Consider the following 27,015-nt stretch of genomic DNA (forward strand, 5'->3'; position numbering starts at 1 on the left):
CCTCGTTTTTGCACGTGCACGTGTAGGGGTAGGGTGTCCCATTACTTTAGGGAGCATGGGGAAGTGCTATTTTCCCCTTAAAATCATCCCTCAAAATATAGCCAGGACCGACGCAAGCTTAAAACAAAGTGGGAGATGAAATTACCCAGGATACCGTGCGAGCTCAGCGAGCTGGCCAAATTTTTCAACCAAGATGGCTGACACCGCTGGAAAGGAACAATTGCATTGCTCATATATTTTCGCAAATAAGCATATTAAAATTTCGAAATATGTTGGAATATGTTAGTTTGATGCACATCCAATGGACTGTTGAGTTTTGAACACTAATGTTAGAAAATATCTCAGAAAGCTATCTGACGATGTTCATGATATCTGCGGAGTGCTTTGAGAGAGTCTGCCCATCAAATAACGTTATATCTGATCTGGGTAGTTTCGTCAATATTTAGGATGTGTGTTCCGGCATTCACATGAACATGAAAATCTTTGTTCATTAACCAGACGTAGATAAACCAGCACAGCCCACACAACAGTCAACATGACCACTGGAACCGGCATGTTCCTGAATGAAAATAGTAGCAGGCTACTACTGGTAGACACGTCGGTGCTGCGTGTGACGTAGGTGAGCACGCTCGCTATGCTAATTTGCATATAGTGGTGTCCCAATTCATAGGGAAAGATCTTCACCCCCACTTCCTTTGTCGAGGGGACTTTAATGTTGAGGGCAATCAAAACCAAGTGGAAGTTTTAAGGGGGGAGAAATGGGATGGGCCCTAAAACTCTTATAATATTTAGTCGACTAAAATTAGACTAAGACTAAGAGAGAGCTCAAGAGAGCTCAGAAGTCATTGGTGTGAATATTGAGACACAACTTTTAGTCAAATTTCTTGAGGTCTGCTTATGCTTTTTGCTGCAAAATACTTTCATGGGCCTGTGCCATTGCTGCTGGTTACCTCTGCAGGTGGAATAACTGCTGGATGTAAATGTAACCTCCATAAAACCGTGAGGTTCAACCCTCCATTCACCTGGACTCAAACCAGCAACTCACAGCAACACAGAATAGAAGAGGAGCATGCTAGCAAGTGATATAAACCCCCAGGGTGCTAATTTCACTAGCACATGTCTTTGGGCATCGGCAAGTAGGCCTACCAAACATAACGCCACTGCACCAGCTGGCTACCGTTATATAAAGGAGGGTGAGATAAAGGTTTTCATAAGGATTACTGTCTCAATCCATGATGATCAAAAAAGATAAAAAGCACATAACCATGATTATGGTGTGCATATTTCACTTAAGCTTACTTCTAGGGGTGGTCTGCAAAATGAAGAGACCCAATGGAAAAATGATGAGACCAATGCACATTTTTCTGATGTCATCCTACGGTTACTCCCTCCCTTGCTTACCATACAATGTGATTTTCAGGCTGTAAAACTGAAGTAATTTCAAGGGCTGAAAATAATATGAAGACATAAGATTTGAACAGAAATATTTTATAGGCCTTGGTTTTGGAACCCATTCTTGATATAGACAGTTTGAATAAATCTGAGATGGTGCAGCAACAACCTTATTTGATTTGACACAGAATGACCCATGAAGCAAATGCACGGCATACAGCAAAAATGCTGCAGCTCTCTTTTTCTGGTGAAGTATTCGTGCGCGGAGAGCTGCTGTTTTGTATTCTCTTTGACTTTCTTTTATGAGGCAATACAAACAGATGGTCAAATGTACATTTAGAGGGAATTTGGATAAAATGTTATGGGACAGATCCAGTGATCCAGTGTTCAGGTTTCTGTACTTGAAATTAATGCAAAAGAGCACATATTAAGGGTGTAACAATACACAAAAATTACAGTTCGGTGTGTACTTTGGTTCTGAAGTCACAGTTCCGTTAATTTTCCATACAGTAGGCACTGCTAACCTAAAATTCACTGACAATATTTTTGATGCACAATGGTAAAAGTATTTTGAAAAGGTGTCAAATGGTTTTTGACCTTAATTGACTAAACTGACATATGGTCCACTTGTGTGGGAACTCGACAAAAAAGCATGCAAGCAAAAAAGCCTACAGTTGAAGACCACATTTGGTACATTCGATACGCATCTGTATTGAACCTAAAATGCTGTACCTAAATGGTTTGGTACGAATGTAGCCTACCTTTACACCCTAACCACATTTAGATAATACCTGTGTACATGTACATATTGAAACAGAAAATTTCAAAACAATTAAGGCAGGTGAAAACATCGTTTTTTTTCATGCACTGGTCAATTTCGTGATTTTGTGCTAGTTCACCACCTTATGTCACACTACTACAACAAAAAAGTCTGATTTACACATTTACGTGTTTATTTCATTGCATTGTGTTTACTCGCGCCTGTATATTTCTCCTAAATTCACCAAAAGTTAGCATTCTATACCTTGCATGTACTACCGCGGCCGTGATCCAAAACATATCATGTGTAGTACCGTTGGAAAGCTCTGTTTTTCCTGTATCACGCCATGTGATCCATATACTGTATGGACACTTCCTTTCTAACAGCAACCAATCGTGAAAGTTCAAAGTCGAGTCTAGGCTGAGAACAGAATCTCATTGGCTGTGTTTCAAGGCTGTTTTCTCAAAATGAGTTTCCTCTCCCACTCTTCCCACTCTTACGAAATCTCCACTTCAGAAGCACTTACATACACGGCGTGTACGATACACTGAACTTGCAAGCGGGATATTCTTCCTACAGGCAGTAGGGGCGGGCGAGAGAGTCTTCATTCGCCCTGTAATGAGTCATTTAACTATATACCGACTTACGAAGATGAGTAATTAACACGAAAATGTAAAAAAAAAAGAAAAGTTGTTTAAGTAAGTAATCAACAGGTGATAACTATTTTTATGCTATTCACTTGTAGTGTTTTGTGTCTGAAAGCTTTTGCTCTTATGCTAATTGGCAGGATTATAACACAATATTAGGAGAAATAACTTGTCTACCTCAAATCTCACTCCTAGTCTATATCACAGTATGTTTTATAGTTCAGGATATCCAGAGAATTCAGAGAATTTAAATGGCTATAGCAAACAAAGATTACCTGTAAGAGTCCATACTTGATCTCAACATCATACAATTTGTAGTTCTTGATTTCTGTGGGTACTGGGGTTGGCAGATAATCCCACTGCCCCAATACATTGGCCAAACTGGCAAGAACAGGCTCAGTGCAGAATGCCAAGCAGTCTCTGAGAGAAAGAGAAAGCAAGAATAAGTGAGAAAGCAATATAATCAAGAACTGGCACCAATTTAAAATAATAATAATAAAAAACGTTGGGGCAAACCAAGGGCCAATTTCATCATGCAGGCATAGTGACATACAAGACAACACAACAATAAGAAAGAACAGGACAGACAGAGGTGCAAATATGGGAGATTAGTCTCAGGAGAGGGAGGAGGAGATATTCAAGTTCAGCAGGCAAATAGCCTCAAAAGTAAGGCTCAATCCCAATTTTCTGTCTTACCCCTTCCCCTACTCCTTTGTCTTACCCCTAACCCTTGTCTCTCGAAACCGAGTGGCAAGACACAGGGGTGAAAATATTCCCCTGGGAAATGAGACACCACTAGCGTACCATATGGGAGAGCCGGGATGATTGAAACACTTTTGAATTAAACGTAATTTACAAAGAGATCGTACCACACTGAAAGCTGTTTTGTCACTAGCAACCAACATGTCTTGTCAAATAGAATCCTTATTAATGCCAATATTTTACATAAACAAGTCTCTTGGTATGCTTGTTTTTCCGGTGTGAGCAGTGCATGTTGGGTATTTCTCTTAGCCCTTGGTTTCAAGCTTGCGGAAATTCTCGCTTTTAAGGGGTATCTACCCCTTATCCTTACCCCTACCACTTGATCCAAAAGAGAATTGGGATATAATAATAATAATAATAATAATAATAATAAGCTTTATTTGTATAGCACCTTTCATACACAGAATGCAGCTCAAAGTGCTTTACATTTGAAGCATGTAACACAATAATAGTCAGTCATTATCAATCACTTTTCTTCATTGCTGGGGCCGTTTATGATCCACTCAGCAACCTATCAAAAATATAGAAAATAACATGTCATAAGACTGGCAGCCTTAACCCTTTACCCCCCACATACCCCTTCCTCTCACGTGAACGCACAAAAGTAAGGGGAAGGGGTAAATATAGCCTTCCTCCGATTTGTGAGGTCACACACTGATGTTGGACAAGAAGGCCTGGCTCTCAGTCTCCGCTCTAATTCATAGGGTTGTGGTCAGGACTCGGTGCAGGCCAATCAAGTTTATCCACACCAAACTCTGTCATACTGTACTTATCTGACTGCATTGTGCCAAGTGTGAAGTTTGGTGGAGGGGGGATTATGGTGTGGGGTTGCTTTTCAGGAGCTGGGCTTGGCCCCTTAGGTCCAGTAAAACAAATTCTGAATGCTTCAGCATACCAAGAGATCTTGGACAATTCCATGCTCCCAAATTTGTGGGAACAGCTTGAGGATGGCCCCTCCTGTTACAACATGACTGTGCACCAGTGCATAAGGCAAGGTCCATAAAGACATGGATGGCAGAGTATGGTGTGGATGAACTTGACTGGCCTGCAGAGTACTGACCTCAACCCTATAGAACACCTTTGAGATGAATTAGAGCGGAGACTGAAAGCCAGGCCATCTCGTGTCTCGTATCAGTGTGTTACCTCACAAATACACTTCTGGAAGAATGGTCAAAAATTCCCATAAACATACTCCTAAACTTTGTGGAAAGCCTTCACAGAAGAGTTGAAGCTGCTATAGCTGCAAAGGGTGGACCGATATCATATGCAGCAAAGTTGCAAAATTGCGACAAACAACAATGCTGATTAAAACAGACGACAGATCCAGGCATGGTGACAAATCTCATTTGTACTTTCCACCACTAGTTGGCAGAGATCCAGAGCTTCGATTCAAGCCCAAATTCGCTGCACAAAGTTTTCAGGAAGTACTTGACTTACAAGCGAGAAACACAAAGAAGACATGCATCTGTTTATAATGACGTGGAAGCGATGCAGGCCATAGTTTTGCACAAACTGAAGCAGAAATACACCAAATGTTGAATAAAACGCTCACATATGATGAAGTCTTGGGTATGTTATTCACCTATTCTGATTATGAAGGAGAATATCTGTCTTTTGGAGATAGTTTGGAGATCGTCTATTGACAGTGATAGTCATGGTGCGTCTGTGAATGGAGTTGTCTTTGCGTGCATACAACAGTGTCCACTAAGCATACCATACTTATTTCGACCCTCTGTCCCACATAGCTGGAGGTGGCAGTGGTAATCGTGATGAGTGTCCATAATGGACGTGGTACAGACAGCAGGGGTAGTAAAAATAGGGCTCTGAAGAACTACAAAGTCACACGCGATAGGAACTGATTTGACCAGGCTACTTTATTGTATAGTAGCATAGGGTTTGTGGTTATAGTAATAGTTTACTATTGTTGGTTTACATTTTACCGTTTTCCTGTTAATTTGTTATGTGGGTGCTATGACAAAACAATAAATTAAAAATGCTCAAATATGTCCAACATCCAGTATTTACTAAAAGGGTGCATAATTCGAGGTGGTTGCCATCCAGTGACGTCATAATATTCTAATTGGGGGCCAAGCAGCGAAGCTGCGAGGCAACCATTGTGTTTGTTAGTTTTCTTATTATTATTCCTCTGCCATTGAAGTCAATGGCAGCCCATAGAACCGTCTGGTGAAAAGTTGTGAAATTTGGCACACCGATTTGGGACAGTCCCATGATTCATTTCACCAAGTTTCATGTTGGCACCTCAAGCGCTCTAGCGCCACCAACAGGCCAAAGTTGGACTTGTGTTCACGCACGTAACTTCTGACCCGTTGACCCAATTTTCAAAAATGAGGTGTCGTTGGATTCCTTGGACCAAGCCGAGTTCAACGCACCCTATGACGTCATTTTCCGCCATGATGGATTTTCCGCCATATTGGATTTTAGTGAAAGTGAAACTAAAACTTCACAGGTCACAAATTTTGTCCGATCGTCACCAAACTTGACACACATGATCTTCAGACCAAGCCTCACAAAAGTTGTGGTGTTTTGTCTTCGGAACTATAACCGTTCATCTGAAATATCCAATCGAAATTTGCGGCGAAGCCGCCAAACAGGAAGTGAGCTCATATCTCAGCAACCCATTCATCTATCATAACCAAACTTAGGACATGGACTCAGGACCCAATCAGGGGGACGCACAAGAAATCTGGTGACCTTTGACCTCTAGGGGGCGCTGTAATTAAGAAACATGCCTTTTGGCCTGTTGCTGCAGTTGTGCTTAAAATTAAAACGCACTATTGGTGTCTGGTAATACTGTTGGAGGTCCTTAAGCCGACCCAACCAACTTGTGATGTCATCGTAATTGATTCGGCCGCCATATTGGATTTAATCAAAAACACGTACAAGTTTTCGCAGGTCACAAATTTCAGCGGATCCTCACCAAAATTGGCAGAGAGCATCTTCAGACCATGCCTTATCAGTGCATTGCTTTCTGGAACAATTGACCGAAGCATTCGGCTGTAACAGCCAATCGAAATTTGCGGCGAAGCCGCCAAACAGGAAGTGAGGTCATATCTCAGCAACCCTTGCATGTATCAAAGCCAAACTGGGTACATGGACTCAGGACCAAATCAGGGGGACACTCAATAAATCTGGTGACCTTTGACCTCTAGGGGGCGCTGTAATTAAGAAACATGCCTTTTGGCCTGTAGCTGCTGTTGTGTTTGGAATTAAAATGTACTAGTGGTGTCTGGTAATACTGTTGGAGGTCCTTAGGCCGACCCAGGCCAACTTGTGATGTCATCGTAATTGATTCGGCCGTCACATTGGATTTAATCAAAAACACGTACAAGTTTTCGCAGGTCACAAATTTCAGCGGATCCTCACCAAAATTGGCAGAGACCATCTTTAGACCATGCCTTATCAGTGCATCGCTTTTTGGAACGATTGACAGTAGCATTCGGCTGTAACAGCTAATCGAAATTTGCGGCGAAGCCGCCAAACAGGAAGTGAGCTCATAGCTCAGCAACCCTGCCATGTATCATAACCAAACTTACTACATAGGTTCAGAACCCCATTAGGAAGACGCTCAAAAAATATGTTGACCTTTGACCTGTAGGGGGTGCTGCAATTAGCAATATTGCATTTTGATCTGTAGTTGCGATGTGTTTTATCGATCTTTTATTTTTGGATGTGAAACTGATGACAACATGTTCCATCCAGTTCATTCTAATGCGTGGGTGGTAGGGCGGGGCGGGACGGGGTGGGACGGGCAGAGGTGATTAGGTGGGGGGGCTGGCTGGCGGAGGCGGTGGCAATACTCAGCCCCGTTTCAGCCATACAAAATCAGTTATGTTTGATGTGACACTTGTTGAAAGTGTTGATCGCGTATGTCTGCTGAGTTCTATCTTGACGCCGTGGCTACTCCGGCCTATGCTGCTTGGCCCCCTCATTGCTGCTTGCAGCTATATTTAGATGAGTGAATTTACCCCCTTCATAAACTTTTGTTCATACTCAGTGATTTTCACATTTACAGTAGGACTTTATCTCTGACCACTTTCAAGCCATGGCATTTTAAAATTTTGATTTAGAAATCCAGTGTTGTTGTTTTTTTTTAAACCCTGGCACCTAAAGGACTACTGTAAACCCTATGGATTAAGAATGGGATGTCACTTAAGTTCATACGCGAGTCAAGGCAGATGACCCAATACTTTTGGCAGTATTGTATGTACAGTGGGGAGAATAAGTATTTGAACCCATGCTAAAGTTGACTAAAATGCTCATTGGGTTCAATGCAAATCAAACCAGCTAATAGGCTAACTGAAAAACACACCATGCCAATCTCTAGGTATGGTAAAGGGTATGTGATGATGTGGGGCTATTTTAATTCCAAAGGCCAAGGGAACTTTATCAGGATGCATAGTATCCTGGATCCATGAAATAAGTGGCCTTTAAAAATAAAAAATCTGCCTGCCTCTATGAGAATTTAACATAGGGGTCAAATACTTATTGCCCCTGTAATTTAAGGAAGAACATTTATTTATTTACGATACATTCTTCATTCACTAAGAAAATTGGTGTCCTTAAAGGTTGGATTTTTACTATTTGTTTTGATTAAGGCATTAAGATCAATTTCTAACAGATGTTTTTATATTTTTCTTTTTAGTCAACTTTAGCATGGGTTCAAATACTTATTCTCCCCACTGTATATAGATAGAAAGATAGATCGATAGATAGATCTCAGATAGGACGAGACCGAGTGGAGTCAACCTGTTCATTTAGGGTGAGATCCGGTTGTAAAAATGTTTCCAAGATGTACACTCAAAACACCCCCTTAGTGCATCGATGTTTTGCTCAGTCCACTGTTTTATAGACTGCAGCCAGTGGAAGGCATTTATAGCCTACCATGCACCCGGACAATATTGCGCGTCTGCCCTAATTCTGAAGCAGTGGCAACCGCTACAAAATGTAGAGGAAACACTGAGGAAGAAAGTTAGTGTTTTAATGGCTAATGGCTACATCACAACACAATATGAAATATGAAGTGAAACTGGACGGGCCATAATAACCTCTGACTAGTTTTACTTATCGTTAAATAAAGCGGCAGCCAGCGGGGGAAGGATGTACATCGGCAGAATTATTGAAAAGGCAACCGCAACTACATTGTGCATCTGCCTTATTTCTGATACCATGGGGACATTCATTTTGGGCCGCCATCCTAAACACAGAGGAAACACTGAGACAATGATGAGTGCACCGTCAAGAAAAGAAGAAACACTTACCTTGACTCCTCTAGTGGGTGCTGGACTGTGAGAAGCCGTGGGTGCCTCAGGCGTGTAAGCTGCTGAACTCCTCTTTTCAGGGAATCTATTATTTGGTCCTTTTCAAATTTCTGGTATTTTTCTATGATTTTCTTGTCGAAAACAAAAACGGCAACTTCCTGAAGACAAATGACCAAAAAAAAATTTGACTTTGTTACAGTCATTTTAAAGTAGCAGTAAAGAGATTCTAGCTGGCTAACTACCTAAAAGACATGCAAAAACCTTGAAAAGACCAACGGCTCAATTTACACTGATAAAAACTTGCCAACATCAGTGTTTCCCCTAGATTTTTTTTTAACCGTGGCGGCAGGCCCCCCAATATTGTGTCTCCCCTAATTCTGAAACAGCCGCTAAACGAAGAGGAAACACTGAGAAGAAAGTTAATGTTTTAAATAGGCTAATTATACAATATATATAATATGTGAAGTGAAACTGGACGGGCCATAATAACCTCTGACTAGTTTTAGGCTACTTATTGTTGTGTGGGGGTAATGGGGGGTGTATGTGTGTGTGCGCGCGCTTGTGTCTGTTTGCCTGCATGTGTGTGTGTGTTTTATGTGTCTCTGTGTGTGTGTGTGTGTGTGTGTGTGTGTGTGTGTGTGCGTGCATGTGTCGGTGTCTGTGTGCCTGCGTGTGTGTGTATGTGCGTGCATGTCTGTGTGTGTGTGTGTATGTGAGTCTATATAAGTATAGTATATATACTCTTTTGATCCCGTGAGGAAAATTTGGTCTCTGCATTTATCCCAATCTGTTAATCTGTTAATTAGTGAAACACACACAGCACACAGTGAGGTGAAGCACACACTAACCAGGAGCAGTGAGCTGCATGCTACAGCGGCGCTCGGGGAGCAGTGAGGGGTTAGGTTCCTTGCTCAAGGGCACTTCAGCCGTGGATGTGGGCATGGGAGAGCAGTGCTAAACCACTTCCCCAGCCCACATTTTTCCTACTGGGTCGGGGATCGAACTGGCAACCCTTCGGTTACAAGCCCGAAGCCCTAACCAGTAGGCCACGGCTGCCCCCACAGCTGCCCTGTGCGTGCCTGCATGTGCGTGTAGGCGTGCGTGTCTACTGTGTGTGTATGCGTGTGCATGTGTCTTTATGTGTGTGAGTGTCTGTGCGTGTGCTTGTGTGTGTGTGTATATGTATATGTATATGTATCTTTTGATCAAAGTATCACCAGTGTCTCTACACATGAACTCAAGCATTGAGAACATTGTTTGGGTACACAGAGTTTACTAAAAAGAAAGGTTTTGGACAACTCACTACTTGACTGGCAAGATGGTGGCGAGCAGTTTTTCTTTTTTTGTGACAACTAGATTATGTTCATTTGGCTTGTAACAGTGTCTTGCCAACAAATATATAAAAGCAATTGCCAATTTGAGCCTTGTACTACTACTATTAACTATAATGCACTCAAAATGTAGGCTATTAGATTGTAATGTGCATGGAACTGTACAGCATAACGGTACGAAATATGACCGCCCCTCAGTCCAGTACATCCTCTCCGCAAAAATAAATCACGCTTGTCAATGTCTCCATCTCCTATCTCCGTGTGCCTATGTGTGCGAATGCGTGTGTGTCTGCGTAGGTCAATTTGTCTCCATCTCCTATAGAGCCTGACCGATACGGGATTTTGAAGGCCGATTTCGATATTTAAGTTTTTAAAAAAACGACAACTGATATATCTGCAGATTTTTTACAATGTAAAAATGTTCTCCCATAACAAAGTTCTAATCAAGGTGTATTTGAATAGTATATTTGAATAGGCCCAACTATCTAGTTTCCTGAATGAAAGGCTCTTCATACAGTATTTTTTTAAGAAATAAAAGTGTATAGAATAGAAAGAATAAAAGAGGTCTTTGTTCTGTGACACATTGCCACAATCTACTGTACATTGTGAGCAGTTTATAGGCTACTTAATGACTATCCCTTTATGCAAGCAAAACATTTTACAAGTATGATTTACTTTACTTTTAGCATTTGTAGCCTAAACCATGCTCTTTCTTACTTGATGCAAGACATTGAAGACTGAAACTAGGGAGTAGTCTAGTGTGTTTGGGAAGGAATGTTAGCTCAGATGCTCACATTTATTATATTTTGCTGTGAGCAGTGGTGGAATGTAACGAAGTACAAATACTTCGTTACTGTACTTAAGTAAATTTTCCACGTATTTGTACTTTACTTAAGTAGAATTTATAGTGCATACTTTTGACTTTTACTTTGTTACATTTTACAGCAATTATCTGTACTTTTACTCCGCTACATTTCTACAACACCATCGTTCCTTTTTACGATACATTTTATGATCAGATTTTTTTTCTCTCTGACAAACACGTTTGTTTTACCAGGGGGCGGGGTTGCTACCACAGATTCTGGAGCGCTACGTGCCCAGCTTCTAAATCTTTGAAACATAAGCTTCTAGTCTAGACCAGGCAAAGCGTGAGCCTGTAGCCATCTGCATTCGGTAGGCTATATTCACCAGACCCATGGCTACACTGGACATGCAACTGTGTTCTGTGCCTTTCTCTGTCTGTTATCTGCAGCGTTAGGGCCTCCTCTCCGATGAGATTGCTATCCGCGGATCAGCGAAGTTACAGGCTATGCCCATGCTTCTGTCACACGTCTGATCATTTGCGGCACAAATTAATGGTAGACTATTATAGAACCGCTGGCCGAAAAAAACGTAGCATTTTCCAGATTAGGAAATATTTCTTAATTGTGTGTGATCAAACAAAGAGGCATAGCCTACAATTGGGGGGTAGAAATGTGAGCGCTCATTCAATGTCTATGTGCGTCTGCGCAAGTGAAACTAAACCTAATCATAAAGACACCTTTCTCAGCAACTTTTCTGTTCAATCAGCAGAATTGGCATTACGTTCCACCCGACGTTTCCCTGGTCTACCCCGTTAAACTTCAGGCTCTCGTGTTTTGCTGAATGATATACTCAGCAGATCACCCTAGTAGATAACCAGAATTACAGTCTCTAGAATTGTAGGTCAGAATGTAAACTGGGCCACAGATGGTAAGCACAATTGCATTAGCTTAAAACTATCTAGTCGAGTATAACTAGAGTAAAACTAGCTTAATTAAAATGCCACAGCCCATACTAATTTTTCTTTTAGAATATAGATATTAAGAGAATAAATCATTATGCAAATACTTTTACTTTTAATACTTAAAGTACATTTAAAACCAGGTACTTTTTACTTTTACTTAAGTAGGGTTGTCATTGTGGTACTTTTACTTTTACTAAAGTAAATATTTCTCTGTGTATTTGTACTTTTACTTAAGTACTGAGATTCAGTACTTCCTCCACCACTGGCTGTGAGCAAGCCAACAGCAGAAAAACCTATTTAGCAAGCAGAAGTGTCCCAGCCCGGTGTTTAGGATGCATCGTAGACAGTCTATCTATGCCCTGCTGTCGCATTAGCAAACGTTAGTGTTGTGGCTAACTAACTTATGGTCAGAAAAGAATGGGATGACAGTCAAAAGAAAGAGACAATTACAGTGCTGTTATCAATTTGCTCTGTATAACCACGTTTATGTTTCACAAATACACCAACAATCAAACTAGCCATCACTCAACCAATGCTAACGTTAACATTATTTTACCTATGGACATAACACAGGGCTGCCAACTCTCACGCATTGGCCGTGAGACACACACATTTGATTAGTTTCACACGCTCACACGCCAGACCCCGATTTCTCATGCTGAAGTGTCAACCCGGTCGGTCAAATGCCTGAAAGATGAGTTTATCTATAGCTCTACCTGATGAGCCACTCGTGATCGACTAGTCATGCTTTCAGAGACGGTAAGGGGGTTCAAGAGCACCCCCCATGCCCCTTTCTAAATTGTCTCTCATTTGCGATGCTGCTTCACAAGCCATCCCAGGCGCATTTCCCCAAGTGCTATTGCGCCACACATTGTAGTTCTCCTGTTTATTCGCTTGGAAAATCGCCACGTTTCATGTTGTGTGACGTACACATTTTTATCAACTACTCGTGCAACTGTATTTAAGTAGGGAAAAAATGGAGGTGTTTGATTACTGCTATGTTCCTCTCTCTACGGCCACGGCAGAGCCCGCTAGCATAGCAACATGCTAACACATTCGCGCCGCGCGACAGAGCGTTTGAGTGCACCTACCGGCGCGGGAGAGGTATGACTCAACTCGTGAAAGTTAAGGTAAGAACATATATTACTACTGATTTTGGGTGGCGTGTTCCTTTAACTCGTGTCACACTGTTCGCCAACAGCAACATCCATCTTATTTGTTTTCAAGTAGCAGGGAATTCAAGCCAAACCGTTGCAACTCTGCCATCAATCATTATGTTAAGCCCACCTAACGACTCTATACACGATTTCATTGGCCTGATTGAGTTTCGATTTCTGGAGCTCACAAGCCAACTGAGAGTTGCTAGACTAGCCCTGGCAGCAAATGTAATTTGCCGCTAGGGGCGCGTCTAGATTTCTAGGCTAATGATAAATGGTTCGCGAGAAAATTAACATTGAACTTACATGCAATTTAATCATATTTTGCACACAGCGCACAGCCATTACTCTCGGTTAACCCTTTGCAGACCGCACGCTCTAATTTCGGTACCCCAGTGCCGATGACATTCAGTCTAATAACTCCGCCATACCCCAACCAATTTTATCAATGAAAAGTTCCTCAAAAACGTCACATCATAGGCTTTCTGGCGATATGATTGGTTAAAGGAATACGCCACCCCTAGGTGAAATTGGGTCTCTCCCCGCAGTCGCTAGAGTTGGATGAGTGAGCCAAAGCGTTTTATAGCTGACCCAGCCATTGTCCTAATCTAGAAACGGCCCGGTTAGCTTTAGCTTAGCGTAGTCGCTGTAATCCGGCGCTGCCAGCTAGCATGTCGTTGCAAAAGTGAATCAAATAACTCAAGATTTTTTATAATTATTTCTCGTAACCTGTACATTCACATCGAGTACAAATATCAATGCAAATTAACACGAAGGGATTTACTAGACCAATTTAGATTTGGAACTATTTTCAGGCATAGCACCGGCAAAGCACCGCTGCCAGGCGCAAAGACATCACGCAGCATCTGAAAACCCTCAACTTCGCAATACACCAGTGTTAGTATTTTGAAGTTAGTTTCACCGAAGGACTTTGGTTTCACATCTACTGGGGAAAAATGGCTACTTGCTGTGTGAAGGGCTGCGGTAACAAGCAGAGGACACGAACATAATGTTTCACAGAATTCCAAACCCAGTGGAACGAAGAAATCTTTGGCTTGCTGCCCTCGGCATTCCTGCAACAACTCCAGTGGATAAAATCAATCAGTATCGTGTTTGCGAGGAGCATTTCAAACCGGAGGACTACAAAGAGAAAATGCAGTAGGCCTATGCTACGAGAAAAAATGCTGTTACATCTGAAGGATACGGCCGTCCCATCCATTTTCAGTACAGAGGCAGAACAGTGTTCATCATCCATGCCTGTAAGTAGGCCCTATAATTTCTATCCTTCTTTAGGTTATACGTTGCTAACGTTACTCACATTATCGATTCCAGTTTTATTGTATAACTTCATTAGGCTGCCGTTTCACCCTATTGACAATATGACGACTTTACCTTTTACCGTTACCTGTCAGTCGGCATGGGTTGGCACACTCCACACTCACACCACCTGTTCGTGTTTGCTCTCGTTCGCTCATCCGACTCGCCTTGACCAGTCGCAACGTCCTCTCTTCACAGATCCAAAGCTCGCAACTCCTCTTCAGTGAACTCAGGTTCGAAAAGGTAGGGTCTTGGATCTTGGTAGTCGAAGTCATCATCTTCGTCTATCGTGTAATCTTCCATATTCATCGGCATTAGAACTCTTAGAGAAAGCCCACCTGTCAGTGTCAGCCTAGTCGCAGAGAACTTGGTAGTCATGCTGGTGTATTGCCGGAAGTTGAGGGTTTACAGATGCTGCGTGATGTCTTTGCGCCTGGCAGCAGTGCTTTGCCGGTGCTATGCCCGAAAATAGTTCCAAATCTAAATTGGTCTAGTAAATCCCTTCGTGTTAATTTGCATTGATATTTGTACTCGATGTGAATGTACAGGTTACGAGAAATAATTATAAAAAATCTTGAGTTATTTGTTTCACTTTTGCAACGACATGCTAGCTGGCAGCGCCGGATTACAGCGACTACGCTAAGCTAAAGCTAACCGGGCCGTTTCTAGATTAGGACAATGGCTGGGTCGGCTAAAAAACGCTTTGGCTCACTCATCCAACTCTAGGGACTGCGGGGAGAGACCCAATTTCACCTAGGGGTGGCGTATTCCTTTAAGGGATTTGTGGTGCTAATTTCTTTTACTACATGAAGGAAAAATCAAGAGTTGACGTCTCCCTCCACTAGAGGAAAAACGGCAGGAATCACTATGCATCGTTCATCTTAACGTTGTCTAAAGGATCATCTGAGGTAAAAACAAGTCTTTTTATGTTATAATTACTTGTTATCCATGTTATTACTTCAAAGTCGTTTTTAAAAGTTATTTTTGCTAGTAATTACACTGTGTATGCATGGCCATAAATGCGTGTGTGTTCACTTCAGCTGATATGATAGCTGGTATTTTAGCACACGGTAATCTTTAGTAAACTCATTATTTTCAGGGGGTTACTATATGTCAACCAAGATTACAGACCTACTAGGACTGACACTTTAAGGATTTGTTCTATTTTGAACGATGTTGCTTGCTTGTCATCTGATGATACAGAAAACTAGCTAAGTTAGGTAACGTTAGCACCAGGAAAGGCTGCAACATCCTTGACGTGTAGTCACAATAAAGTTCACTCCCGTGCTTCATGACTGCCAACTTTATGCCAAGTACACCTAATCGGTATTTTATTGTCAAATAAACCGGTCATTCCATCGAAATATGTATAGCACAATTTACAGTTGTTTGTAGCCAGTTGCTTAGCTTACTTAGATAGAAACATCTGACATGAATGACAACGTTAATGTTACGTTACCAACGTGAAGATTGTGTTGATCACCGATGGTGTAACGTAAGGATTTTATGAATCTTATGAATTTATGAATACGTGACTGAAGATTGTTAATTTGTTATAAATGTGTCTTAGTATTGTTTAGCTTTTAACTCTAAGAACCCTAAGCTGTTTTTAGGGCATTTTCACTACCTTTATTCATAAGGATTTATTCTGGTCATTGTAAGTGCCACACACACATATTATATATTGTTTTTTTCAGCAGAGTCTAGGCTATCCAGATTTGCCATTTCATGTATTAGTACTAGCATTGATTTTATTTTTATTTTTAAAGAATTAAAATATGAAAAAAGCGTATTATAAAAATTCTTATATTTTGACATGTATCTCACCACAGCAAGCTCATAGCTCTATGTGCATTTCATGTGTATGTGGGCAGACTGTCCTGAATCGGGCAATATGATTGCCATGTTGGAGGGATACTCTGGGGCTGAGTAATTTACAGAAATATGTGGTGTGTGATTTACGGAAATAAATGCCATTTTTTATTTAGTGATGAAAAATGACCTTTCTGCGCTCCATATCTGTGACACGAACTGATCTGACCTGACTTGACCCGAGTTTGCGTGTTAGCCTGTGGTGTATGCACTCATAATGATTATCAGCTTTTTACTGCATTGCCACGAACAAGGTAAAGGCAAAAAAGGTGTTTCTTTGTTGAACAAATTGGGATGCAATGTGAGCCTTGAATTGGATGCCATGCAGGAATTTGCTAGGATCTCAAAACCGGATTATAAACATGCTTTGCCATAGAGAAACACAGGATAGTGTTGGATTATAAACATGCTTTGCCACAAAAACATACAAAAAACGTGGGGTAAGTCAAGCTATATGAAGTTATTATTTTGCTGTCACTTCGTCTGTTTTATAGCCCAGATGGATGTACATGGTATCAAATGATAGCTCTGAGTCCTCTTTCATCTGACATGCGTGGCATCTCTATTCGATCACGGGTCCGCGAGTAATTCAAACGAGAGTAATGGGTGCGCAGCGTTGGTTTGTGTACATGACGTTATTATTTTACAGTCACTTTGTCTATTTTATAAGCCAGAAGAATCGATATTCATGGTACCAATGGATAGCCCTGTGTCTCCTCTTTCATCTGATATGCTTGACATATCTATGCGATCACGGGTTTGCGAGTAATTCAAACGAGAGTAATGGGTGCGCAGGTGAACGCAGAGAGGTATAGACTGTAAATATGGTGCAATTTGATTTAATTTCATGATTTTTTTTAATTTTCATACTTGATCGTACATACTAGTGTGTAGGAAAGCCCCACTACTGCTCTGTCTTGCAATAAACTTTTCATCTTGCTGCGATGAACAGTTCCAGAGCAATGTAACAGAGAAGAAAGGGTGTGTTTTTTGACGCACTTTGCGTCAATCGGGTTCTAAGTGTTAAGCTGTAAGGTTGGCTGCTAAGATTATGAGGTTTTTGGGTGGCTAACTATGATAAGAGCTGTTACCTCTCCAAGCAATATTGGAGTCCTCCAGTGACAATAATACTTTTAGTGAAAAGAGTCATGGTTGGTGGTGATTAAGATTATGTGGAAGTAATGTAAAATAAAACTAAACAACCTATTCACTATCACACCTGTAATTTTTTTGAGAGAAGTACGTGCAACTGGGGTGAAAGCAGCCAACTGCTGATGGCAAACATGACCCCAAGGACCACGATGGCACGATGGCCTGGACATGGGACATGGATGGGTAGCTTCTGGATGAAGAGGAAGACAATGATGTGCTAGAGGAGGAGAGCAATCTCCCATCATCCTCAGCTGGGTAAGCATGTTTGTGTGTGAACCGAACCTCATGACAGGCCATAGATATATATAAAGCAGGCTAACAAGACATCCACATACCACTAACGCCATGTAAACCACACAATAACAATAAGGCATGTTTCTGATAGGCCTATTTGACAGAGTAACCATATTAGCAGAGAGGTTTTATTTTCAATTGTATAATTTTCAAAAAAGTATAATTATTGCAAGCTGCACTACTGTACTTGTTGTATTGGTTTTATACAAGATGTTTGTGAAATTTGCACAGTAAACTTTTTGAAGGTATTTTGACTGCAATTGTCTTTTCAAACTGATTCCTCACTTCATTAGAATCATGAGTGGCTCTTTGTAAACAGCATCATTTTCATTTTCTGGGGCCATGCAAACCTGCATTACCACTAGTGTGGAGTTATTCAACATCATGACAGTTAAATAGACCATACTTAGTCAATCTACTGCAGCAATTCCTCTCGCAACCTGTAGAAAATGCTGTGAACATCTGATTATGCATGAAAAAAAAAAATACCGTCATATACCGTGAAACTGTATAATTTTGAAAAATACCGTGATATACATTTTTGGTCATACCACCCAGCACTACCTTCTAATACAGACAGAGACACCAACTCCAGTAGCATTTACACCTCATCGTCTGCTAGTCATAGATACACACACACACACATGCCACAGCTGTGGCAACACACACACCACGGATGCATGTGTGAATGTAGCGTAAGTGTATCACCTTATGTGTAGGGCAAATGATATTGATAATTATATATTGTATCGAATTATATGCTGTATGGTTGTTAAATGTATTGAATTTCATGTAATGTTTTAATTGTTTATATGTGTGAATGTTAATATGAATTGATGCTTTGTTCACCATGTTAAAGTATTTTGTTGATCTTTGTTATACTGTTGTCATTCTTGTAGTTCTAAAAGTTACTGCTTGTTTGTAAAAATATGTTTATGTTATTTACCTGAAGTTGTTGTTCCTGGTTATTTAATGAAATTGTTAAAGACTTATCTAAATAAAATTATTTATTTCCCCTTTCGTAAACCTAACATGTGCCAGTGTCTCTTATTCTTGTTTTCATAGTAGAATGAAGCACATAGAGAAGCAGTTACCATCTGCCTAGTCTTTATTCTAGCCTTTATCTTTCCTCCCCACAATTGTTTAAGCCTCTTCAGAGTACAGTAAGACATCCTATATTTAGCTATGCATCTTGTTTGATGGTAAAACATCTTATTTTTGTTACATGACCATTATATCTGTGTATTTTTTGGTCAAATGTCAAACGAGGAAATGAAAACATCCTACTCTTTAAAAATTCTACTTGTTACTGTGACTTGCAGTTAATGATAAATTAATAATAACTTCTTAACCAAATTCTGTTTTTTTCACTGAGGAGAACACAACACTGTCTATCTTTCACACACTATATCTTCAATAGACATTAGGTGAAAAGTAAGATTCATCTTGACAAATTGATATTTTCAAAAATAAAGCTTTGTTCGACATCAGAGACATCCTCCCTGCCCTATTTTCCCCTGAATCCAGGCATATTTCTCTAGACTAGTCTTGTAGCTCCTCTCCTCATCATCCTTTACCAGCAACCCTTCCATCAACACCACTATCTACAGGCCAATGGGGGTACAGTCACTAAATGTACACATAAATTAATTTATTTTATGCCCCCCATGGATGAAATTCCATGAAACTTGGCATACCCCCAGAGGATGTCAGGTTAAACATACATGACATTTAGTGCAGTTCAGAACATCTCAACTGAAGATAGGGGCGATTAAAGCAGTATAATATTTCATTTGCATTTTTTACCGGGGGTGCAAATCACAAATGAGTGGTTATGGGCTAGGTTGATGCAGGCCCTTGAGACCAACATACCTTAAAAAAATTGGCATCCTCAGTGCCACGGAGTGGAAAAAACATATGTTGGGTTTTGGGGGGCCCAGTGCGGGAGGGGAGTGGTCCCCGGGGACCAACCAAACATTTTCTACATGCCCACCAAGTTTAATGTGCCCCAGTGTCTCGAGAATCGTTGACCAACTATTCAAAAAAACTTTGACAATCCCTATATGACCGCGGCAGTCATACTAATTCAAAAATTCCATAGATAAAATAATTGCCTTTGGTGTACCTGTTTGGTAGACTTCTTGATCCCATTATAGATTCTCCAGGACATACCAGGACCTCCGCTGGCAATGTGTCGACCCACTTCAAACTCCCTTGTCACAGGATTACCCATGACAGCGCTGGTCACATCGGCAGTCACTTTGGTGACTGTACTCTTCAGTTTGTTGAGCATAGATTCCATGGTTGGATATACTGTGAAGAGATTGACCAATGCATGATGTAATGATGAAACTACAGATTTTTTATAATCCTTTGTCCTAGTCATGGAATTTATCAGCTTCATCACCTTTAGCCTATTGGATGAAGGGAGAAAACTATTTGCTTTCACTGTCTTCAAATACCTGATCTTATTCCAGGGTGCACGAACCGTACAAAAGGTTGAAAACGGACACGTGAATATCAATATTACAATACATTTAATTGCAGGCCTAGCCCATTAGGCCCACTTGTGATGATTTAATGCTCCTTTGCGGACACCCTGCTTCAGATAGCAGTCCCTGCTTCTTTTCACAGTTCCATGATTGTGGAAATGTATGGACAAATCAGCAAGTAACAGCACAAGTGCCATGAAACATTAAACATTATGTACATTATGAATTACTAGTTTGTTATTAAGAAAGCATATATGGCTCTGGGCTTCATTTTACTGTCAGAATGGCCCGTCTTGGTTTCAAATGTTGAACACTGAATGAGTCTAATTAGGCTCAAACCAGTTAACACACAGAACCCTGTTTCGAATAAGCTTAGGTCTTGTAAAAAGAAAAGTTTTATTAAGCTACCTTGTCAAAAGTCCTTGCACAAGCAGTGTGGGCTGAAGCCAACCTATTTGAGGGAGAGCAGTGCAGGGAGAGAATGTGCACTCTATTTCTACAATGAAAGAATGTATCTAGGCTAACCTATATTTTAAATAAGCAATCACTGCGTACTGTTATGAAAAAAATAAGTCAATATATTAGAGATATTGTGAGTAACGCAGAAATGGACGAGTTATTCAGCCTAACTGTAACTAATTACTGAAATTTGAATTGTAATGCATTACCTTACTTCGTCACCCAATTAAGTAACTATTAACTACAGTAGCGTGTAACTTTAATTTGTTACCCCCAACACTGCTAGTAGGCTACCTAGGTTTTAACAGAGCCCATCTACGGAGAGCCTGGCCACTCTCTATTAAGTCCCATTGTACCAAATTTTGGTTGCAGTTCCACCAGAGTTCCACTGGGGGCAATCGCCATGAGTGCAAAATGAATGGGAGTCTATGGATCTAGACAGATAAATCTGTCTCTTTCACCTGATTGTCGTTGAGAAATCTCAGATTTGATTGTAGTTTTTACAAGTTCAACATGGGTTATAGGTCAAAAGTTGAATGAACGAGTACTTTTGTCATTTCGGTTTCTTACAGGTTGGGTCGTTGTTGCCCATAACATGCTAGCATCGTGCTTTTGAATGACATCATTGACACTTTTGAAAGGCTTTTTAGAACATTTAAGTGACTTAAAAAAATATAATACTCAACAGTGTGTATTTTCTTTGCCTCCCCTTTCGAATGCAACATTCAAATTAGTAGACTCCATATGGAGCTCCATAGACCTCCATTCATTCTGCACTCGTGGACGAGCGCCCTCATGAGGAACAATAGAAGGAACTGCAACCATTAAGAAACTGGAAGTTTTCGGAGAGTAGAAGTTCTCCCCTTATTAGACATTCTCTGGTTTTAATCAACATCAATTTTGTTTATTTCCTGTCGCACTAGTTTGACGATGCTACAGCCTCGAAGGCTTTCGAACTACAGTACTCGCTCCACCAGTGAAACACTGGCGACTGACTAAAAGGCGCTTTGTCATTGGCTTAGGGTGGAGCGCTTTAAAACTCACAGAAAAAAGTAGTAGCGTTTGTGATGCAGTCGGCTCGTAAAATTAAATGAGAATCGAGATCGCGATTTTATAATGATTTATCGTGCAGGCCTACTTGCCACCCGCCTTCTGAGCTTGCCAGAGGCTGAAGCAGTAGCATACATTTAAACACTATTGTTGCCGCGAGGCATTCCAGCCTACGAATTTTATAAAAAGTAAATCATGCATAATTAAAAAAACAACTGAATTGAGACCTATTTGGCTATACGCAATAAGGTTTCCATTACAGTACAGCGCACGTTCAATTAATAAATAAAAGCGGATGCCTTGTCTCGCAATAAACAGCAAAATCCCTACACAGGGCTCCAGAGTGCGACCAATTTGGCACCGGTGCGACCAGCTATTCGAGAGAGGAAAAAATGTGTCCGCATTGAAACTCTACCTTTGGTTTAATAACAGACACATATTTGGCCAATATCGTGGTTTAAACAAATCACAGATAGTGAAGGGCGGGACCTCCCCTCTGATTGGCCGTGGCCCAGTGCCTGTGTGTAAATTTGAAAATGCGTGTGCTGCAGAGAGAGAGAGAGGGAGGTCAGAGACCCGTCAGATAAACAGAGTGGATGTAGTTGCATTACAGTGTGGTCAAATAGGCCGAGATAAATGTCCCCTCTCCCCACTGCCTTTCAGCGGCTGGCAGCAGCAAACCAATCAGACGAGCCCGAGATGATGATCAAGTTTATCGTTGCCTACGATAGGCCTATTGAAACTTCCCTTCACCAAGTTCAGTCCGAAATAATTATTCACCAGAAAAATAGTTTGAACGTAAACCCGACGTACAGGAATGCCACTTGCGCCAAATTTATAGGAGTCATTGCAGATGAAAAGACGTCTTAAAATTGCGAACAATGCATACAAGGCCTTCGCGAACGACAGAGATACAGATATCGCCGAAAAGGAGTGCGTAATTGACCGCAGTTACATGCAGGGAGTAACCCGGTTTTCAACAGCAATATTCGTTTTGCGCGCAAGTTGTGTAAACTCATTCTGATGGCATCAATCAATTTAATCCGGTATTTGGCGCAAACCGAACATCGCTGCTACATTTAAAGCCCGAATATTCCCTGCATGTATACAGTGGTCATTGTGTACGGTGAATTGAATGGACACATTTAGATCGAGCATGGCAAGTCATTGCAATAGCCTATAATAATAGGCCTACCATTTTGTTACTGCATTAACCATGTTCTTATTGAAAATTGAAAAATACTAAAATTAAAAAGTAAATTGCATTGTGGGGCTGTCAAATGATTATTGCAATCATCATTGCAAAATCACATAAAAATCTCCCAGGCTACTTGGAACATCTCTTTAAATTGTGCTCAAATACATTTCTAAGGAAGATGCTAGCATGGCGAGCTGGTTTAGCCAAGGCCTAAAGATCATGAAGGATAGTATGTAAAACATTGAGCCATGAGATGTGCAGTTTGAAGCCCTTAAAAGACGTGCACTGTTAATTTACTCACTGTTATTTTTATTTAATACAAGTTTAAATTTCAGCTCAGTGAAGCACTTTAAGCACCAACACTTCATTAAGTTACTTTTCTTGTAGAATTGTAAATCATAAGTCATAGGACAACCTATATAGGACAGTAATTAAGGGAAAAAAGTGAACCTGCTGCGGTGTTAAATGCGATGTGGATGAAAATTTGGGTGCACCTAACTTTTGTGCTGGTGCACCCAAGAAAAAAAGTTAGGCGCACCAGTGCAACCAGTGCAAAAAGTTAGTCTGGAGCCCTGCTACACTCTTTTAACTACATGAAATTTAATAGTGAACCATCAAATACCATGGCCATCAGTCCCAACATTTTGCAATATAATCAAACAGTCCAAACGTAAATTAAATCCCAAACCAAACCGAACATCTTCTGCTTTTGATAGCCTAGTATACCGCTCCAAACGGAATGCATGTCTCAGAATAAAAAACGCACCACGTAAGAAATAAAGTTCTCGAATACAAGCCTGCACCAAATAAAGGTGCTGTATTTTGCGCAGCCTAAGTAAATAAAAGACCCCAATTCGAGGATTTACGATAGTCTCCTAAATATTCCTCATTTGTTATCTAGACATGAAAACATTTGGGGGGGGGGGGGGGGGGGACTCACAGCCATAGGTTATTTTGAGAATGATGACTTTCTCATGTGGCTGAGAAATGGGAGGGTGCCCACTTAGAAACTCCATACTTCCGAACTGAGAGCGTTCACTTGACAACAACAAACAGGTGACGTTGCTAATGTTCATAGGCTAGCTAGCCAGAAGGCTAACATCACATAGTTACTCAAAGGTACTCTGGGAAGTACTGTTCAATATCACAATTGCCTGCGCTTATGAGTAACATAAACCACAGTTCAGGTGTGACATCCCCCCCCCCCCCCCCCCAAACTATAGAATTCTCCCACTTCCCAGGTGCTCATGAATGCACCATGAGCACTGAGAATGTGAATGCTCACATTTTACCACTTTAATATGAACTGATAGGACTGGAAGTGTGACACTTTTGAAAAGGCCCTGATGTAGATGGTTTCTACAGCCTTTCATTCCTTATTTTGTTCCAACAAAGCGTATAGCTTATATTTAATTCCAGAGATTTGGACCTTGTATCTTTTTATTAATGTTTATTTATGTGTGTTATAATGCACAAGGAATTTCAATGCTGATAAATGCTAATTTATGAGTACATGATAATAAACTTGAACTTGATAATGCAATTTATGTTTCAAAAGGCTGATATAACTTTAAAGCCAAAAACTGGCTAGATACTTTTTCACCATATTTCTAAGTTCACTACTCTGGCTGAAAAAAACAAACAATTTTGTAATATAGTTGATCAAAAGACCACTGCAGTCTTTGACTGTGTTTGTTTTCTTTGGGGAGACATGCCTACTTAGCTAATATAGATTACAGTGATAAACAGATGTTGTTTTTACTTTCACTGTAATGTATTATCACTGATACTGTATTATTGATACTGTATTATTTATGTTTCAAAAGGCAGCAGCCGTTTATGTCAAAGGCCAACAAATTATATTCCATGTTTCCATCTACCTCTAAAATAAATGTTGAAAGAATGTTCTAGCATGTTCAGTTTGTGCACTTTCTAATGTATCAGGAGAGATACTACAGCCTTTGACTTTTTTAATTAGCAATTATGTATTAGCAGTACTATGCAGTGTCTAATTGTGTTTAAAAGGCAGCAAGAACTAACCTTTAAAGGTCAAAACATCTAAAGAATGTGTTTGTGTGATTGTATACATTAGTATTGTTGTCAAAATGATTCACCCCAAATAACTGTGATAATCGTAAAATCATGATTATTCTTCAGACTATATAATAGGACCACCAACATCTCTAATGGTGACACCCTACTTTCATGCATGCTTGTTAACACAGAAGGCAAGATAAAGTAGGCTACAAAACGAAAAACACTTTGTCTACTGCCCCCACCAATGCAGTCAGATATTTCAATGTTCATATTTCATTAGCTATAGCTATGCTATATTTTGTGGAAGTAAACATGAGCTGTTTAAGTAGTACCGTAGTAGTAGGCAGTATGGAGTCAACAGGTTAAGGTCATCATGGCCATCTATTTGGATTTGCCACAGATTGATTCACAAATAAAATTAAATAACAATTTAGGATAGGCTAAATGCAAATATGACAATGCACGATACTATTAAAATTAAACATTGGAAAATAAAATGAACTGAAAATAAAGTAGGCACTTATTTTCTTTAAAATCCTGTTTCCTGTAAATGTTGTAAGTCATTCTTAGTCTTTGCGCAATATGTTTAATTGTAGGCTGTAGACTAGTAGTTAATGATACATTTTCAAGTAGCCTACAAAACTGACTGTGCGCCCAAACTCCTGGAAAAAATGTTAGTGTAGATCCCTTTAATTACAGTTCCTGTCAAAGACTAATAAACTCACTACTCACAAAGCACACTGTAAACCCTTCATATACTATCAATATCCCAGCTGGCAGTAAAAGCTTGTTATGTTAACTGGCATGCCAACTTTTGGCAAAGTTGTGAAATGAAGGCTTTTTTTTATCTGCCACGCCTCCCGTGACGTACCCAATGACGAAACGGAAGTATTGCTCTGCATAATATCAAGTGTCCCAATATTTCACATACTGTGAGGTCCCCACTTGATATATATAATAACCGTACGCGCTGCATTATAATCAGATTATGAATTCCATCAGATTACAATGACTCAAATGAGCTAAAGTTAACGTTGACGTTAGCCAATTCAACGAGACCATAACGTTAACGTGAACTCTCAGCTAACGTTGTATTTGGCTGCCAGCTGTCCAGCTAAATCACTAGTGACCCAAACCTTTGACAAACACACTAACAATATGATCCCTTCCAAGCTAAACGCTTTAAACGAAGAACATTTTGTATATAACCGAGGAACCGTAACCACAACCACGGCTAGCTGCCCATATCGAATCCAGCTTCTAGCTTTTCAGAATTCATGTAACGTCATGACTGGTTAGCCACCAAGATGATCAGGGCTAAAACGGTAACGTCAACAACCCTGTTATGTTCATTCGTTATTACGATGAGATTGTAATGTGTTTTATTTAAATACTTCTAACAAAACAGATCTAGTTCACGTTGGAGAACAGCTACCCAACGTAAACAACGCAAGGCAAACAGTTCGCTCAAACTAGCTAACGTTAGCTGACGTTAACTTAAATTGGCCACTTTGTATGTTAACATCACAGTAAAAAGCAAGATTCACTCTTCCGTGAATTAAATTGACTGTACTGTACCTGTACGATTGCAGGGCACCTTGACGATTTCAACTGAACTGAATAAAAAAAATATCAATATCAATATTCAGTGCACCGCACGGCCTCCATTTCTTCCTACATTCAAGTTAAATCTTTCAACGGCGTGTCATCAGGAAGTACATGCCTGGATGAGGGACAGGCCGACGATTGGACGACGACCCGCCAATCAGAAGCATTGCCGTAGACAACCTAGAGGGCGAAGTGTGACGTTCCGTTTCCATGACGGCAGTGTCACTGGATCTAAACAAACTTTCGAAGTGGCTTCATCAGAGCAGAGATAAGAGCAAATCTTCTAGAACAGAGCTCCGCTCTAGAATCTTTGGATAAGAGAGAGCGGGTTAAAGGAGAATGCCGGTGTGATATTGACCTAAAGTGTGTTGAAACATGATACCGAGTGTGAACGTATGTATCATAGCCCATCTCGGCTTGTCCCCTGCACTCCAAAATCTGGC

General features: G+C 40.5%; 1 protein-coding gene across 1 annotated transcript in view; it reads right to left on the reverse strand.

Moving 5' to 3' along the window:
- The window catches only part of scyl2 (SCY1 like pseudokinase 2), a 102,626-nt gene extending 75,972 nt beyond the window's left edge, over positions 1 to 26,654 (reverse strand). Inside the window, exons 1-4 of the mRNA XM_076297155.1 lie at positions 26,543 to 26,654; positions 19,854 to 20,041; positions 8,841 to 8,998; positions 3,075 to 3,219 (exon numbers count right to left, since the gene is read on the reverse strand). Of these exons, the coding sequence (XP_076153270.1) occupies positions 3,075 to 3,219; positions 8,841 to 8,998; positions 19,854 to 20,030 (480 nt within the window). The 5' untranslated portion in view covers positions 20,031 to 20,041; positions 26,543 to 26,654. The remainder of the gene's footprint in view (positions 1 to 3,074; positions 3,220 to 8,840; positions 8,999 to 19,853; positions 20,042 to 26,542) is intronic.
- Between the last annotated feature and the right edge of the window lie 361 nt (positions 26,655 to 27,015).

Source organism: Alosa pseudoharengus, unplaced genomic scaffold, assembly GCF_046254945.1.
Source record: "Alosa pseudoharengus isolate Yale_2024_CS ecotype anadromous, Long Island Sound unplaced genomic scaffold, YU_APseudo_1.1 YU_APseudo_1.1_scf_20, whole genome shotgun sequence".
NCBI classification, from domain to species: domain Eukaryota; kingdom Metazoa; phylum Chordata; class Actinopteri; order Clupeiformes; family Clupeidae; genus Alosa; species Alosa pseudoharengus.